The sequence below is a fragment of the Takifugu flavidus genome, chromosome 9 (assembly GCF_003711565.1).
Source record: "Takifugu flavidus isolate HTHZ2018 chromosome 9, ASM371156v2, whole genome shotgun sequence".
NCBI lineage: Eukaryota > Metazoa > Chordata > Actinopteri > Tetraodontiformes > Tetraodontidae > Takifugu > Takifugu flavidus.
The window spans coordinates 3795001-3811184 of record NC_079528.1 but is presented as its reverse complement, the minus strand read 5'-3'; the positions used below and the strand labels follow the sequence as shown (position 1 = coordinate 3811184).

General features: G+C 43.6%; 1 protein-coding gene across 3 annotated transcripts in view; it reads right to left on the bottom strand.

Annotated features, from left to right (window-relative positions):
* Positions 1 to 16184, bottom strand: part of tenm1 (teneurin transmembrane protein 1) — a 141912-nt gene that overhangs the window by 119925 nt on the left and 5803 nt on the right. For 2 of the 3 annotated variants that reach the window (XM_057043992.1, XM_057043994.1), the window contains exons 2-3: positions 6736 to 7007; positions 3152 to 3472 (exon numbers count right to left, since the gene is read on the bottom strand). In XM_057043992.1, coding sequence (XP_056899972.1) covers positions 3152 to 3472; positions 6736 to 6952 — 538 coding nt within the window. In that variant the 5' untranslated portion in view covers positions 6953 to 7007. The remainder of the gene's footprint in view (positions 1 to 3151; positions 3473 to 6735; positions 7008 to 16184) is intronic. The other variant, XM_057043993.1, reaches the window with a different exon arrangement.

The following is a 16184-nucleotide window of genomic DNA, read 5'->3' as shown; positions in this document are numbered from 1 at the left end:
GTGTGTTCATGGTCGTTCTTTTACCTGCTACACGCTAAGAAACCAAATCCTCATTTTACTATCTTCAAAGGACTGATGAAATGCATCATATCATTGAGTCCTTGCAAAGATAGAAGTAAAAGGGTGTGTGTGTGTGTGTGGGTGTTACACTTTATTTGAGCCACATTCTGCCTCTCAACTGCCAATCACCATTCTAATGGTGCACTTTCATCAATTTCAAGGTGTTGGATTTTATCAGCAGGTCCGACTGTTCTTCAGGTCTGCCTACTGTCGTCCCTGAGGTGGTTTCCATGATCGGACATCCCACCTGACATCGGCAGCACACTGCCCACCCTCTGGCACACTGACGTCATAGAGACATCGTTTGTGCACACGTCTTTTCTCACAAACCAGATCAGCTTCTCCTTCGCTCTTTGTTTTTCTCTCCCTCTCCCTCCCTTTGTCTTCCTCACACACAAGCACACACTTACTAAATTGACTTGTCGGCTTCAATCAGAGCAGGAATAAAAGAATGGCTGCCAGTCTGAAGCTGACATCATTAACGGATCTGGGAGGGGGCAAACTCCGGAGGCGAGGCGAGTGCAAGGTCGGAACGACTTCAAATGGCTTTCATTTTGGCAGAAATGTTTGCTTTTTGACTTCAGCCCCTCCGCTCCCGCTTTACCAAGTGGCTCTAACTTTCATTATCACTCGGAACAGAGGGGTGTGTAAGACTTTGTCATGCCGACGGAGAGAAATGTGACATCCATAATGCATTTCCTATTAGGGGATGCCACGCATGGACACACCTGGCCAGGTGTCACAGAGAGAGATGGACAGGAAGAGGATGAGAATAAATGGGCTGCGGTTAGCAGAGAGGGAAATAAAGAGGTTTCCAAGTAAATTAAACTAAAGTGAGAGAAAAGAGGGAAGAGCGGTGACGCTTGAGTGGGAGGGAGAACATGTTCTCGAGCAAGATCCTGTCGAGGTTTGGAGGGCTACAGCACACGCCGCTTCACGCCACATATAAAATCCACATGTTACCCAGCTTCCCCGGTGCCGAGTCGCAACGAGGCCAAATGCTTTGAACATTTTAAATCCTCTCCGCTCACTTCTGCGACTTCATCCATCCTCATTTGCTTCTGTTTCCTCGCTGCGTTCCCATCGGCGGCGCGCTCGTGCAGCATTTCATTCTGACCCTGGATAAAGATGAAATCCCTCATCTCAGATGGTAATAACTTCGGTCCATATGCGCAGCCATCGCAAATTGATTCCTGTAATACTGTGCGCTCGCGCACACACACACACACACACACACACACACACACACACACACACACACACACACACACACACACACACACACACACACGCTCTGTGCCTGTTCCAGCTTGTGATACTGCGATCTCAACGTCCAACTTGGCTGTCCTTAAAAACAACAGCCCTGGTTGCATCACATATATATGTATATTAAAAAAAGATGTCCACATGTATAATGTAGACCTTCTCTTTTCTAAGCATTTTTGTCTGATGTTCACTCAGAGCCAATGTCTCTTTCACCTGTTTTACCCTCATCCTCATTCCCTTTTATTCTCATTCTAATTATACCATTACATTAACATTTCTATCCACTCATTAGCATAGTTCCGCTTTTTGTATCATATTGTCCTCCTCTGTCATTCTCTTTTTTCCACCTTTCCTTTTGCAGCTGCTGCACATGTTCCACCTCTTCTGCAGCTTCTCATAAACAGACAGCGTCCTTGGGGACTTGTTGGAGAGCTTTGTCTTTGTATGTGTGCGCCTCTAACTAACTCTCCATCTGCAGGGAGCAAAACCAAGCCCACCAGCACCAGACACCTCGCTGGCACCATCCCAGATGCTTTTCCAGTTGGACCCACATCTTTATCCACCCTTCCTCTATCTCACCTTCTCCTTTCTTATGGGCTGTCGTTCTCCCACAGAGGTGCTTGTCAGCTGCCCTCAGGCAGCCAGTCAGGTGCTAGAGAAGTTCTCCCTCGACAATTCCTTTTTTCCGAAGCTTTAAACTAAAATCTGCCTCAGCTTTTGATGGATATTCAATCCCTTCCCAGCCGAGAGCTGTGAATGTTTAGTGCTGGACTATCCCTGGGCTCCATCCCTAGTCAACCTCGGGTTCACCTCCGATACGTTCACTTCAGAGACCACATAACTGGGAGAACGTTTCCTGTGTTCAGTCACATCAAAGCGCTTCCGGAGAGAAAGGAACATTAGTTTAAAAAAGAGAAAATAAATAAATAATTTCACTTTCAATCAGGGTGTTGCTCAAGGGCTGCAACAAACAGCATGAAACGAGTCACACTGTCATATGTTGTGTTTTTTAGTTGCAACGTTGCTCTTTGCTTAAAATGCAGTGGAAACTTTTATGTCTTTACTAAACGTGTCCTAAAACATGACTACCGGTGGTGGTGTTAATGAGATTTTCACATATCTATTAGATAGAAACTGAAATATATCATGCGTCACATAAAACTAACATCAAAGTAAAAACGCTTTAAAAAAATAATTTATATGGTGGTTAAACAGTGCAGATTTTTAAAACACCGTATTACTTTTATGTTTAAAAATGTACAACTGTTTTTAACTCAGACATACAAGTAGTGAGATCGTACTCACAACTGGCCAAATAAAGGTTAAGCCTTATGTGACTTGACCCAACAGAAGTAATGGATCCTTTAGTGTCTCAAGGTCAGGTGATATGGTCACCTTAGAATTAGTTAGAGCACCAAAAATCAACAGAATCCATCATTGAACATCAAAATTCTGTCTTAAAAGCCCCCAGATGTAGTGGAAAATCAGCCAGGACGCAGGTGCCCTGTCATCTTGGCATTCAGGTCCAATGGCCAACTGAACAAAATGCTGTAAAATAATAACACTCTAGAAGAAATATATGATTATTTAAAAGTATTTAACCAGAAAGATTTTTTCTAGGAATATTTGAATAAAAACAACAATGAATAAACATGTCCAGGAGTAGTTTCCATTGTTTGAGATGATGAAAGATATAAAATCCTGCAAGCACGCCATTTTCCACCAGTACTGCCTGAATAAATATGGAAGCTATTAAAGGACGGCAGCAGGTTTGGCTTTTTATAATGAACGACAGTCTCCTTTGGAAAAACAATGACACACTCACCATTATCAGGCTCCGACTTCCTGTCATGCTCAGTGTCGGTGAGTGAGAGGGCTGAGTTGGCGCGGCTGGTGAGGCAGGAGCTCTGCTCTGACTTCAGGCCACGCATCCACATGTGCTGCAGGCCATGATTAGGGGAAGGGTCCACCTCCGGCTCTGTGTCCATGTCCGATCCTACGCCCAACGAATAGCCACGGCTGTGCATGTGGGCGGCTGTCCTGGAGCAGAGTGATTCATCCTCCTCCTCCTGATGCTGCTGCTGCTGCTGCTGGTTCAGGTGGAAGTCTGGGCTCCTCACCTGGCCAGGCTTACAAAAGTCTAAATCTAAAGAGAGGAGATAAAGAATGACAATCAGGCTGTAAAACCTTTATTACCAATTTTTGGGTCATTTCAGATATAAAGGTAGTGGCTAAGCATTTATCTACAATAATCAGTCACGTGACATAAACTGTGGTACCTCTCAAACAAGTGACAGGTGTTTATTTTAACAAGCATTTATTAGGTTTTGAGGAGCCGACATCAAATTGAAACCCTTGATTTTGCTTAACCATTTGCAGCAGCGCCACATCCTGTCCAGACTGTCTGATGTGTGTTATCAAACCTGAGATGTATTGAACCGCTGCTCAAACAGAGCACTGATCTCATCTATATTCTCCTTGGCGGGGTGAGGAGATCAGATAAAGATCAAACCTTATTAATATTGACTCAGACTGAGGGAAAAATTGAGCCTCCCATGCTTTCAGGTATTAGAATGCCCTCCAAACTCAAGCGTCAACCTGTTATCTGAGAACATCAGATATACTGTGTTAGCTCTCTGGTTACACTTCAATTCAATTCAATTCAATTGAGCTTTACGTTTTTTTTCTTTCTCTCTCTGCAGAGACAGTTGAGTTAATTTTCCTTCCCACCTCCTCAGTTTTCTGTTTAGAATGTACAAGTGGAAGTGATGGAGCTAATAGAATAAATTGAAAATAATATAGATGCTGCGGCAGCTTTTGGAATCTCTGACACTCCACTGTAAGAGAAAAACAACTTCCTCTTTGCACTTAGAGCAGTTAAAATGTGTGTTAGGTCAGGCCATCTGGACATGAATCACTGCTCCAGTAAAAGCCTCAGTCCTGTTGGTCAGTCCGTTGACGAACATTGTGTCCCACTGTGCCTGGATGATGAGGTCAAGACCAAATGTGCCTCACACACAGTTCTTTGAGACTCAATCCTACACAATACCGGCCGCCAACACACACTAATGTTTACCTCAAATTAGCTTCAAGAGGCCAATTCTTGGCCAAGAGGTCCATTCTTCTCCATAGCAACAGGTACAGGATGAGTCTAAAATCACGTTGTGAAACTAATTGAGAGCACACGGGTGAAATTCTGAAGGTTGGTTCAATCAGATGGAACATTAAAACATTATCTGTAATAATGGACCATTGGCTGGCAGTTTTATTAAAACACACTATTACTGCTCATTGCCGTCCCTGTCACAGCTTATTACGATTTGAGTATGAGCAAAATAATATTTGCGCGAACATTTTTGGATCATGGTCGTTGGTCACAGATGTAATCACTGGCACATTTAAACCCAAGTGCTGTTTCTATTGACAGCACAGCAAATCCAAGGCCAGACAGAACTCATACCACATTCAGCTTGATCACACATTTGTCATATTTGTCTCCAGCACTCTGCTGCCTGAACAGTAGCAGCGGAGCAACTCTTGGTTCACACTTGGTTTGTGCTGTTTTGCACACACTTTGGGAATTTGTCATATTATAATTGATATTTAGGGAAGTTTCAGTATTTCATGTGAGGTATTTCTTCTTTTTTTTTTATTAACAGGCAGCCATACTATAGTTTATGCCTCTCTAGAATTGGACTGCGAGGAGCAACAAACTGGAACAATGTAGGCGAAAATACATTAGTCTACAACGAGACGCATCACATCTGTTATGGTCCGCATTCCCAGGATATGGATATTTCTATGGAAGTGTGTGTCAGGCTAAGGTTTGTGTAGGAGTCCTGCCCACATAGTGTATGTTCAATCCAGTATCTAAGTCAAAGCCAAGGCAAAGTCAAGCTGGGAATTAACCAGCCTATGTTTTGTTTTTTCAGCCAGTTACATTTTCTTCCTCCATAACATTTATTTATTTAGCCAGCATTAAGCTGTTATTGCCTAAGACAAAATGTCGACAATGACAATAAAAATGTACATACTATTATACTCACCATAACACATAAATGATATGCATAAAAAAGAAGAAAAAAACAAATGATCAGCTCATCTGCAAAAGCTCGGAAATATTTATTCCAGGTTTTGTAAACAAGATGTTGAAAGGCAAAATGTAATTAATTTGAGACGAATAATGGGCAAACAAAGAAACCAATTACTGTTGTCAGGTCTCTTCTTCGTTTCAAGAGTAAAGACCTGTGTCTGTGGCTGAGGGGGAGGTGGGCACAGGGGGTGGGGGCAAGGAAAGAGCAAGCTTAAAAATGAAGGAGAATATGAGGAACATGGGAGGGTAATTAGAGGAGAAACAAATTGGCTGATCTCTGTCAGAAGCAGTGTAATCCATTAATAACGTCACTGGAGGCGATATTTCCCCTTAACAGTTGGTTACTTAGGTGGGCTATACTATATATAACTGATGCTCAAAGACAAACAGATGTGCTTCACAAAACTGGCTGCCACTGACATTTCAAAAGCTGCTCAGGGAGGTCTTTTGCACCTTACCATATGACACTGATGGCAGGCGATGTTGCTTGTTATGGAGGCAGAAAGGCTGAGTAACTGTTGAAGGAGAGTACTCTCTGACACTGCAGTGATGAGGAAGCTGAACGATGATGGCTCGTGACCACTGGCAGGCCAATCATTTGAGAAAGTCGACAAAAGGTGGCATTCAGACTATGAAATCCCAGGAGTGACTGGCTTGTCAAGAAGTTGCTGTTGTCAGAACTGTCGTGAATGCCTAATGTTGCTTGTTAGCATGGAGGTGTGGATCTTAAAATGTAGCAGGAGTCGTGTGGGGAGGGAGGGTGGCTGAAAGTGTAGCTATTGATCAGTATGAACTCTGCACAGCAGCGTGCTCCCAATGAGGTGCAGCTTCTCACTGAACACTACACATGACCTGCATAAAGGCCATCCATCACAGCACGCGCTGGCCCATTTCTCCTCCCGTCACCGTCGGGGAAGGATTTTTCGGTGTGTATGTGTCAACGTGCATCTATTGGCGTGCCTGTGTCCGCCTGCGAACGTCTCAGAGTGTGTGTAATGAAGGGTGGTTTTCCACCCCAGGTGAGGCCAGAGAGGTTTGGGGTTGACCTAGTTTAGCTGTGGGAGAGAAATATCACCTCCACGGAGAAGAGGTAATTGGCTGCCTCCGACTGTCCTTCTGGCTCATTGTTGGCCGTAATAGCTAATTCACCCAGGTCCTTTTAAAGAATTTCAGTGTGTATGTGTGTGTGTGTGTGGCTGTGTGCACACTAGTGTGTGGCTACAGAACATGACAGTATTAATCGTGTCCAGAGTTAAAACCCAGATGTTTGTTTTAAGGTAAACATCTATGAGCCAGGCAAGCCCCGAGTGTGATACCTGGTTGGGGTTGGCTGTAGTTGTTCTGTCGTTCCCGATGGGAACCGAGGGTGAGGCGTAGCTCATGAGTGTAGTCAGGCAGAGTTTCACGTGAGGTGTAGGAACGGTGGTGGGCGCGACCGTCCTCGCTCTCGTCAGACGAGCTGGTGTAGGACATCTCCATCTCATGGCGGCCCTTCGACAGTGGTTGGTAGGGTTTATTGTCCATCTCCTCCATGGCTTGTAGGGCTCCACTTAGTTACTCAGCACAGCCACAGCAGAGAACAGAGAGTCTGGGGGTGAAAAAGATTCAGATTAAGATGGGGGACTGTAAAGTAGTGATGGGACGATGATACCTCAAGGAGTGTATTGACACACTACACAGTGTCGGCACTGTATTGATACGGTGTTGGTCACCCACTAGTGACCCCTGCAGTAGTTATAAAATGATTGCAGGTAAAGGAATTCCTTGTTTGCTAAACTGAGTTGGTATGTAAAATATAGCAAATTTGAGTTACAATTCAGAGTTACAATTTTTTTTACTTATGTACACACATTTTTTGTTAACTTAACTGTTAAATCATATGAAATAATACAAAAAAGTGATTCGTTTATGAATTTTTATTGAGAAACAAAAGTTTTTGGAGTGTCTTTGCTCCAAGGCGATTTCTCCTCTTAGACACCAGCTCCCCAGCCTTAGAAAATACTCTTTCACACGGTGCAGATGACGATGGTGAGAAAAAGGAGAAAAAGATTTCCCTTGTTTGGAGTCACAAGATCAAAATTATTCCACACTGGGGAAAACGTCTTAGAACAATCCATAATTGCGCAACTGCAAAACTCCATCCAACAAACCCACGACATGTCGATACAGTTTGTTTCCTTATAAACACACTTTGACGCGACACACCCAAACGATACAGTTCCTGTATCGGCCACGTGATTCTTTGTTAAAGCGATACACGCACCGATACGGGGTTTCACTCTTGAGCTCTCGGCACAGTGCTGACGCACCAGTGTCGCTCGTCCCATCACTACTGTAAAGCACAGGGAGAGGGGGAAAGAACTGGATTGGGAATTTAGGAGTGGAGGAAAAACGCTGTGACCGGAGGCATCACAACTGCAACATCTGCTCATTCCAACAGCCTACATTCACAAACAGCATTCGGCTTCTTTCTTTTTTCACACCAAAGGTTAGCAAATATGCTTAGAGGGGACCAAGATGGCGCCGATTATGCCTGATGCGTTTGAAGAGAAATTGGCCACAATCAAACACAGCTCTCTGTTCTGCCACTTTCAGTTTCTGTTTTCTGGAGTTATCCTTTATCGTTCTTTTTACAGGCAGGCAATGACAAGTTGTGGGTCAGTCAACAAATCTGTAGCACAGCCTCATGTCTGCCACCATTAAACAATTATGAAACACCGCCACTTGCCAGCCTTTACGACAGCACTGCTGCAAATGGACTTTTAATAAATCAGCTGACTAAAATTCTCTTGTCTCAAATACATCAAAACCTACTTTTCATCATGTCTGGCAATATGTTGGGTTTTTCCACTGTGAGTCATGATTGACTGGGTTGATGATTACGGCACAGAAGAGGTGATTAGAAAATACTTCATTCATATTAGCACTCTTCGACGATGATCTGCCTGAGGCCTTTCCAGCCTATTTCCTGCAGATATAACACTTCTAAATGGAGCTTGAGAGGGTCATTGCTCATAGAGACAAAGTGCTATGGTATTGACCTCTTCAGGGAGTCCTGTAGTCCATATATCAAAGCCATTAGAGCGTGCCTGCTCAATACCTCAGAGATCTGCAGCACAGGGTGATCACCACCAGTCTGATACAAGTTTACAGCTGACCTTTCTACCGTTGCAGTAATGCTTTTATTCCACCTGAAAGACTCCTTCTTCTGGCCTCACACTCACCCTCAACATATCCCAGATACAGGGCAGTTTGCATGCAAACAAAACTTGCCCACTGACCCTGGACTGCAACTGGTCCAAAAATATTGCTTGAGCATTTGTGCCCTCCGCACACACATATATAAACACGCATATATATATATATACACATACTGTATATGCTAATGTCGAGTCACGTAATTACAAAATTGTCTAATCCATTTTTCTGTGACACGCGACAATAACCTGAAAAGAGGAAGATATAAACCATGTGTGCCATCGACATCTGTATCAAAGTATGATGAGAGATTCGTTCATTGCATTATTCAGTGGCAAAATTATATATCACAAGTGGTTTGCATGCCTGTCGCAATACATCTCAACAATATAAAACACAATTACTAAAGACTGTAGCTTACTCTAAGCTTCTTCGACACAACACATCCCCAGTTTCCCACAATCAGGATGTCTTTCATTTTGATTGGCAGGAGTTATTGCTGGGAATAAAAGCCCGCTATTATCTCAGCTGCCTCTGTCAGATAGGGATTGACTGGTGTCACCTTCTCTCTGGAACAGCACGAAGTGAGTATACATTACCCTGTGAGCTCTGAGCTTGCTGCTGGCGCTGACTGCTGTCTGTCTACAGAGGCTCTGTGTCCCGTTTCATGTCTGTCATAGACTTCCGTGTACCCATAAAAGCATGCAACCACCAGAATACTGTCTTGTTCCCCCGCCGCTGTGCGCACACACACACATAATGTCCCTGCAAAGCTGTGCTCTGTACAGGTGGCTATACTTGCATGTTGACACGTGCAATGTGAAATGATTTCCAATACAGCGCACCCCTCTGGTGACTAATACCTTCCTTCATCCTTCAGTCTTGTACCAGTTCACCTCTGTTCACGTTCCTGCCCCCTCCCCTCCTTCCCCATCCTACTTACATGCTTTCTACCCTCCCCGTTGTCCTCAGAGGCCCCTGCATTTAGAGAAGTAAGCCTCCTGGCAGGGGTTATTCTCTCTAATTCTAGCCCACAGTGGGGTGCCCATTAGGGGGGTTGATTCTTGGTTTTGATGTCAAAACCTTGAGGTTGTTTCCTAGGGCCAAGCTCACTTCAAACAAGATGCCCAAGTATTCTGTTGGACAAATCAACATGTGCCACCAGAGTGCACAAATCACCAACTTCTATTTGAAATTGATCACTGAAGTATACAGAATCCAACAAAAAAGAAATCATATTATATTGCAGGATGCATGGGGCTTTCCCGAAAAGGTCAGCGAATCTTGGAATAATTAGCTCTCAGCTTGATTTAATTATTAAAGGAGGAATCTTCACATCACTCCACAAGAATTGTATCATCTCCTTCATGATTTTTTGATGTTCACGCAGAGCAGCAGACCACATGACACTCTGAGTGATCCCTCATTGAAGCTAACTAAGTGCTCAGCTGATTTCATCATCATGGCGCCACTGGCTAACAAGCAATCATTCACATCTCCATATGAGCCTCACATGTGTAAAATTCACCAATTTCAATCATTTATGTCACCTGCTACATTAACTGTGCGACGCTTTATTTACGCTCAGTAGAACATTGATAGACAAACAATAAATGCAACAAAATACAGGGAGACAGTTTCAGATTATTGGAGACAAATCTGATGGTAGGCTATGTGGTTACAACTATTATCAGATGCTGTTTCTGAATCATTGAGAATTTATTATTCATCAGTGTATAATGAGCCATTATCGTGAACATGTGGGTTAAAATAAATGCAAAATGACACCAGTGAGCGAAACATGCATCTCATCACACTGTTACCACCCTCCTCTGCTAGACCTTTTCTTAATGTCTCATATCAGCCTCTTCTTTTCACAAACACACAGGAGTGATAATCCATGGCTGCACAATAGCAATAATATCCAATAGGACGCTTCACCCCCTTGATTCTCCCGCGATCGTATCCATTTGCTTAAACAATGTGGCCATAGACCAGCGAGCTGTTTTGCCAAATTGTATTAGAGAAGCAACAAAGGCTCACATACGCAGTTGTTTTTTAAAAAGGATTTATGCTCCGAGTCATCTGTGGAGGGGTGGCGCCCCAAAGATGTCCAACAAAGTCACAATAACCTGGCGGCGGTGGTCACAGAGCAAAAAGGCAAAGACCGAGAGGACGAGAGAGAAACTATTTATGCTCTCAGATACCAAATGAATGGTTTTGAATCAGAGTGAAAATGGAGGAAGAGCCTGCAAAAAAATTCTAAAAAAAAAGAAGAAAAAAACCGAAAGGCAGAGAAAGGATTGAGGCCAAGCAGAGGCAGAGAAATTGAGTTTCACATTGGCAAATAAACGAGGAGGGAGCGAGCGCAGCATCCACCAACAATATTAGCTCCTCAGATTATTGATACAGTATAGTTCCAGGATCACAAATACATTTCCTCCATGCGGAGAAGGTCTTATTTTCATAACAGCCTGGAGACCCCAAAAGAATGGGGAGCTACTATGTTTGTTAGCTCTGGCTCTTCCACATTCCCGCTAAGGTTATTTGAGTAGACGGGAGCTAATCCCGCTCACTCAACAGTCCACGCGGGCTGTCAGAACGGTGACGAGGAACCTTGACAGTATAGAAAAGACAAAGAGTAAAGTGTTAACCCTTTGCTGACAGTCCCGCTTTTACATGCAGCTTCCTATTCCATCTGCCGTTATAATGTCCTAATCATCGGCAGCAACGGAGGCACAGTCCGCTGTTGCAAATGCAGATCCAGGCTACAGGTCCAACGGGAGTAAACAGTAAGCTGTCAGAACGAGATGCCTGGAGTGAGTAAGTGTATTTGGTGTGTGTGTGTGTGTGTGTGTGTGTGTGTGTGTGTGTGTGTGTGTGTGTGTCAGCGTTGCGGCGGTAGTCGTGTCGAAAAATCTGTTCTATTGGTTTTCAACCCCCCCTCGGTTCCTCAGGCACATGACTAGGACACCTCAGATGAGAGGACCTGAAAGACCCATAGGACCCTGTTAAACTTCAACCATCCCAAAACAACAAAAACTAAAAAAAACAGAGCACACTGCCTGCTGAGGCTGCTTGGCTGCTGCCTAAAGGAGGGAGGGTGGGATGAATGCAGAATGAGTGGAAGGAGAATGATAGATCCATGAAAGATGGAGAGATTTCAAAATAAAAATGAAAGGAATGCTGACAGATAGAAAGATTGCCAAGTGAGACATGGGTTGATAGAGGGTTATAATTAGTGGAAGAGCACTGGTTGTTGTGTGCACAGCACCACGCGTGTCACGTAATTGTGCTTTCATAGCTGACCAAGCCTGAAATCTCTGGCTGCTAAGGCTGAGTTTACCAGCAGATTTTGTTCTGTGCTAGTCTACAACCCCCAAAGAACACATAAACGCACACTTAGGCACGCACGCACGGACGGAGCAGCCTCACCACTGATAACATTCAAAGATGAAACACGCTGACATAGACAGACACATCACCTGCCTACACACACTTACAGCATTTCACGCTCAAAGACAAACACACTCAAACACCCACACGCCAGAGAGAATCAACAGTCTTTTGTGGTCTTTTCAACAAAAACATTGCTCGCATGTGTTTTTTTTTCTCTTTCTGCATCATTGATTTGTCTTTACCATCCAGCCTCCAGCACACCGCCTACTTCCATTATTGTTCACATGGTGACTCCCAAGGTTAGCACTTAAATGTAGAAACCTAGCCATATAGGTGACACAATATCACACTAAACCTGAATGTGTGTGTGTGTGTGTGTGTGTGTGTGTGTGTGTGTGTGTGTGTGTGTGTGTGTGTGTGTGTGTGTGTGTGTGTGAAGTAAATGTCTGTCAAGTGAGGACATAATTCCAGAAGTGTCATGTTTGCATCCATTTAGACTGTATAGATTCAGACACCAGAGCATTAAAAAAAGTTCTTAGTAATGTCATGTGTGTCTTCCGGCCTAAACCAGCTGCAGACGGTTGAAGGCTATTCCACAAATAGGTGCATCTATTCTTTTTGAGCTTTCTATTTGACATCAGACAGACCAGGCTGATAACAATTAGCGGTAACATTACAGTCAGCTCAAATAGCTTCTATTGTAGTTGAAACAAAAGAAGTTATTATTCTGAAAGTTGTGTTGCTGTTTTTGCCCTAAACAGTGAAACTATCTGCAAACTGACTCCAGGTAAATATTTTTTATCTTTCTTTGCAGGAGGTTAATTGTTCAGAGCTTCGAATGCTGAATTTGCTCCTGTTGTTTCATCTAAAATACACAGCTTGCATCCTAAATATGTCACAGTAAAACATCTCAATTATTTATGAATATGGGACCGTTAGCATATGTGAGAAATCTCAGCTGAACATCTGAACACAGGAGTAAAGTTGCCGTCCTGTCGAGGTTTTCTTCACGCTAACTTTGGATTTTCACAAACAATATTTTTTCTCCTGATTGTGAAAAACAGCCACATACTGAGACAAGAAAAGAAAAGAAAAAAACCTTCCATTTTCGCCTCTGTGCGACTTCACCGCGTGTGCTATGTTCCCGCACCATTGGCGAGAAGAATGTGTTGAGCCAGACTGGGAAGCGTAAAATAAAGCATCTCTCCAATGTAAAACCTGGGCGATTCTCCTACACAGGTGTGTTAGCCATCACACATTCACCAGCGTCTCTCAGAACCTGTATCGCATTTATCTAATTTGACTTTTCAATAATGATGAATTCCAGCTGGATTGTTCACATTTCCAGTGCTTATGATGAAACTACGCTCAACGCTGGTGTTTTACTGCATCGTCGGGGTCTTAAAGGGAACGAGAGGAGCTGATTTAATTAGCCATGTCTGAAATCAGCTGTGACACACCTTTGTGTAATTGTCCTACTTCAGCACTGCATCAGGCTGCTCCAGAAACGCACCTGCATGCCTGTTCGCCAAAATATCAGAAAAAGAATAACTTTTCTGTCGGTCTGTAATCCTCTCACATGAATATAAAGCCGTTTTTAATGGACGTGGTTTAAATACCACATCGGCTTCAGCGTGACAGAGCGAGCCATTCTTCACTCTGCCCTCAATGTGGCGGCGTCCTTTGCTGAATCTACTTTAAATGGGCAATTCTGTAAAGAGGACAAATTAATTTCTGACTCACTAAAGAGACGGAGAACAGAAACAGCCAGCGCAGTCCCCAAAACAACCAGACATTAAATTGTGGACAGGGAATAGATGTTCTAAAATAGGCTCGGCCCCATGTAGTGTTTGTTGGATGTGCTCCAGTCGGAATGTGTTGAATCCATTGAGAAACTGTTGAAACAGACAATGCGTGCATTACTTTTTTCACTAAAACCCACTTTGGATGATTATTTGTCTTTATTTGTGCTTGGTAAATTAGTGTAGACTGAAAGAAAAACAACACTCTCCACAATGACCATCATGCATGACATGACATATAGCATGTGCCAAACATGCCGTGGGGGGGCCACAGCCCATAGTGTACACACAGACTCCACCCAAACCCACTTAATCAATATTCCTGACAAGACAAAGCCTCGTTCATCTGATATTCCTCCTCTCTCCCAAGATAAATTTATGCCACTGTCCTCTGAGTGGGACTAAAATGCTGTTCACACCAACTCACTTTGCAAATAAAGCCTTACATCAAGACTGACAACTGCCTAAGCTCTCTGCAGCAGCCACTGCTTGGTAAAAAGCCTCTTTCAATAATGCATTTGACCGCTAAAACCTCCCAACACCCAAAGTAAAGCAAAGAGGCAGCACTGCAGATGCAGAATTAATTGATAAATCAATTGTATCGAGTGGGGACGTTGGGTCTGGCGATTAGCAATTCAGACAGTATTTCCTGTGTCTCTCCTTTATGAAGTTGTTGATTATAGACAAATGTGTGAATAAAACACATTAGCTCGTCACCTGAGTAGCATGCCTGCAGATTGATTTTTGAATGCTAAGTGGGCTAATCTACACTTGTACAACACACCTACGCCTCAGGAGCGTGGGCAGATTCTCGGAGACGGGTGCTAACGTTCCGAAAGCTGCCATTGCAGCTTCTGCTGCCCCTCAGATCTGTCGTCAGGCTCCACCTCCTCTCTCGTTCTCCTGCCCTCTCGCAGTCTGAGGACGTGAACTACATCAGCGGCCATGTGCAGAGATATAGTTGAACCCAGGGAGGGGACCTCCTTCACGAAGGCCTCGGAAATCCCGCTGGTGCTACACTGCGTGTCCCCATATGGACATGTAGATGAGTAGTGAGTACTTACAGTATGAGCACATACTGTAAGTCAGTATTATGCTCACAGAAGCAAAACCAAGCTGGATGGGACACGCTGGAATGTGTTTGCGCTTGGGAATTAATCAGGATTTACCATTTTTCCTCTTCAATGACATGTGCGGTTTCTTCTTATATCCATTCTATATATATTTTTTCTCCATTCCAGTGTTTTTGTTTTTAAAATGTGCTCATTCAAAACAGAGCAGGCGTGTTTCTTTGCAATTTGCATTTTTCATTCTGCCGTTCGTCCGACAGGCTAAATCACTGCGCTGGCTCCGGACTTTAAAGAGAAAAGAAAAATTTAATTTTCTCAACAATCCTCTCGCAGGCACATCAGGCCCAGATGACACGCGGCACATGCTGCGTGTCATTAAATACGGCATTTCGGACTCGTTACATCTGGAGGCAACTTGTATCGGGCCTGGGCTGCTTGAAAACTGGCTGCACGCTGCTGCGATTCTCTTGGAGGAGCTTTTAGGCATGCTTTTCTGCATGAATGCTTTTTCTTTGTGTTTGCCTTGGCTCTGCTGGCTGGCATTCAGCAGTGAATATGTGTCCACAGTTAGCAGTCAGTTTGGGTAAATGATCCAAAAAACTAATCCCTGCGTTCACGGCAAATCAGGGATCACTTCGGAATTAAAACAACCCCCAAGTATCACACTGACAAAAAAAAACATATTGATTGTGCTCTACTATATTGTATATAAGGGCATCCAGATACATCAAGTACCATTTTGGCGCTATTTATCTTTTCAATGAGTTAATAATTCATGCTCATCTAGAAAGTTGAGCTATGAATATTACCGATGATACACATGAGGCTATTTAGCAGTCAGCAGGAAACAGATGAACTCGTTTGGAGGAGAGATGCGCCGTATACATCACGGTGTTTTATGCTGTTGAATAAATCATTTCATGGGCGTGCAACAAAACTGCAGCTGCACCTTTTTCATACCTAGATATTAATAATGGTCCGGAAGTGCAAGGGTGGGAGGGTAATGTGGTTTTGACATTTCATTGTGGGATAATACATCGTGTGTGGTCAGTGCCAGATCAATCATAGCATTACAGTGGCTATTAAAGAACCTGTGGGAGTCTAATTAGCAGGGTTGTTGCTGATGAAGTGTGAGAGTTTTCTGAGTGTGTGTGATTGATTTGATTTTGACACAATCCCTCCCCGAACATTTTCGTGCGGCGTGGTGACTAAAGGCGCGTAGCCGCCTCCTTTCTCGTCACAGACTCCGAGCTGTAGCGATGAAATCAATGCAAAAATAAAGGATTAGAACTTAAT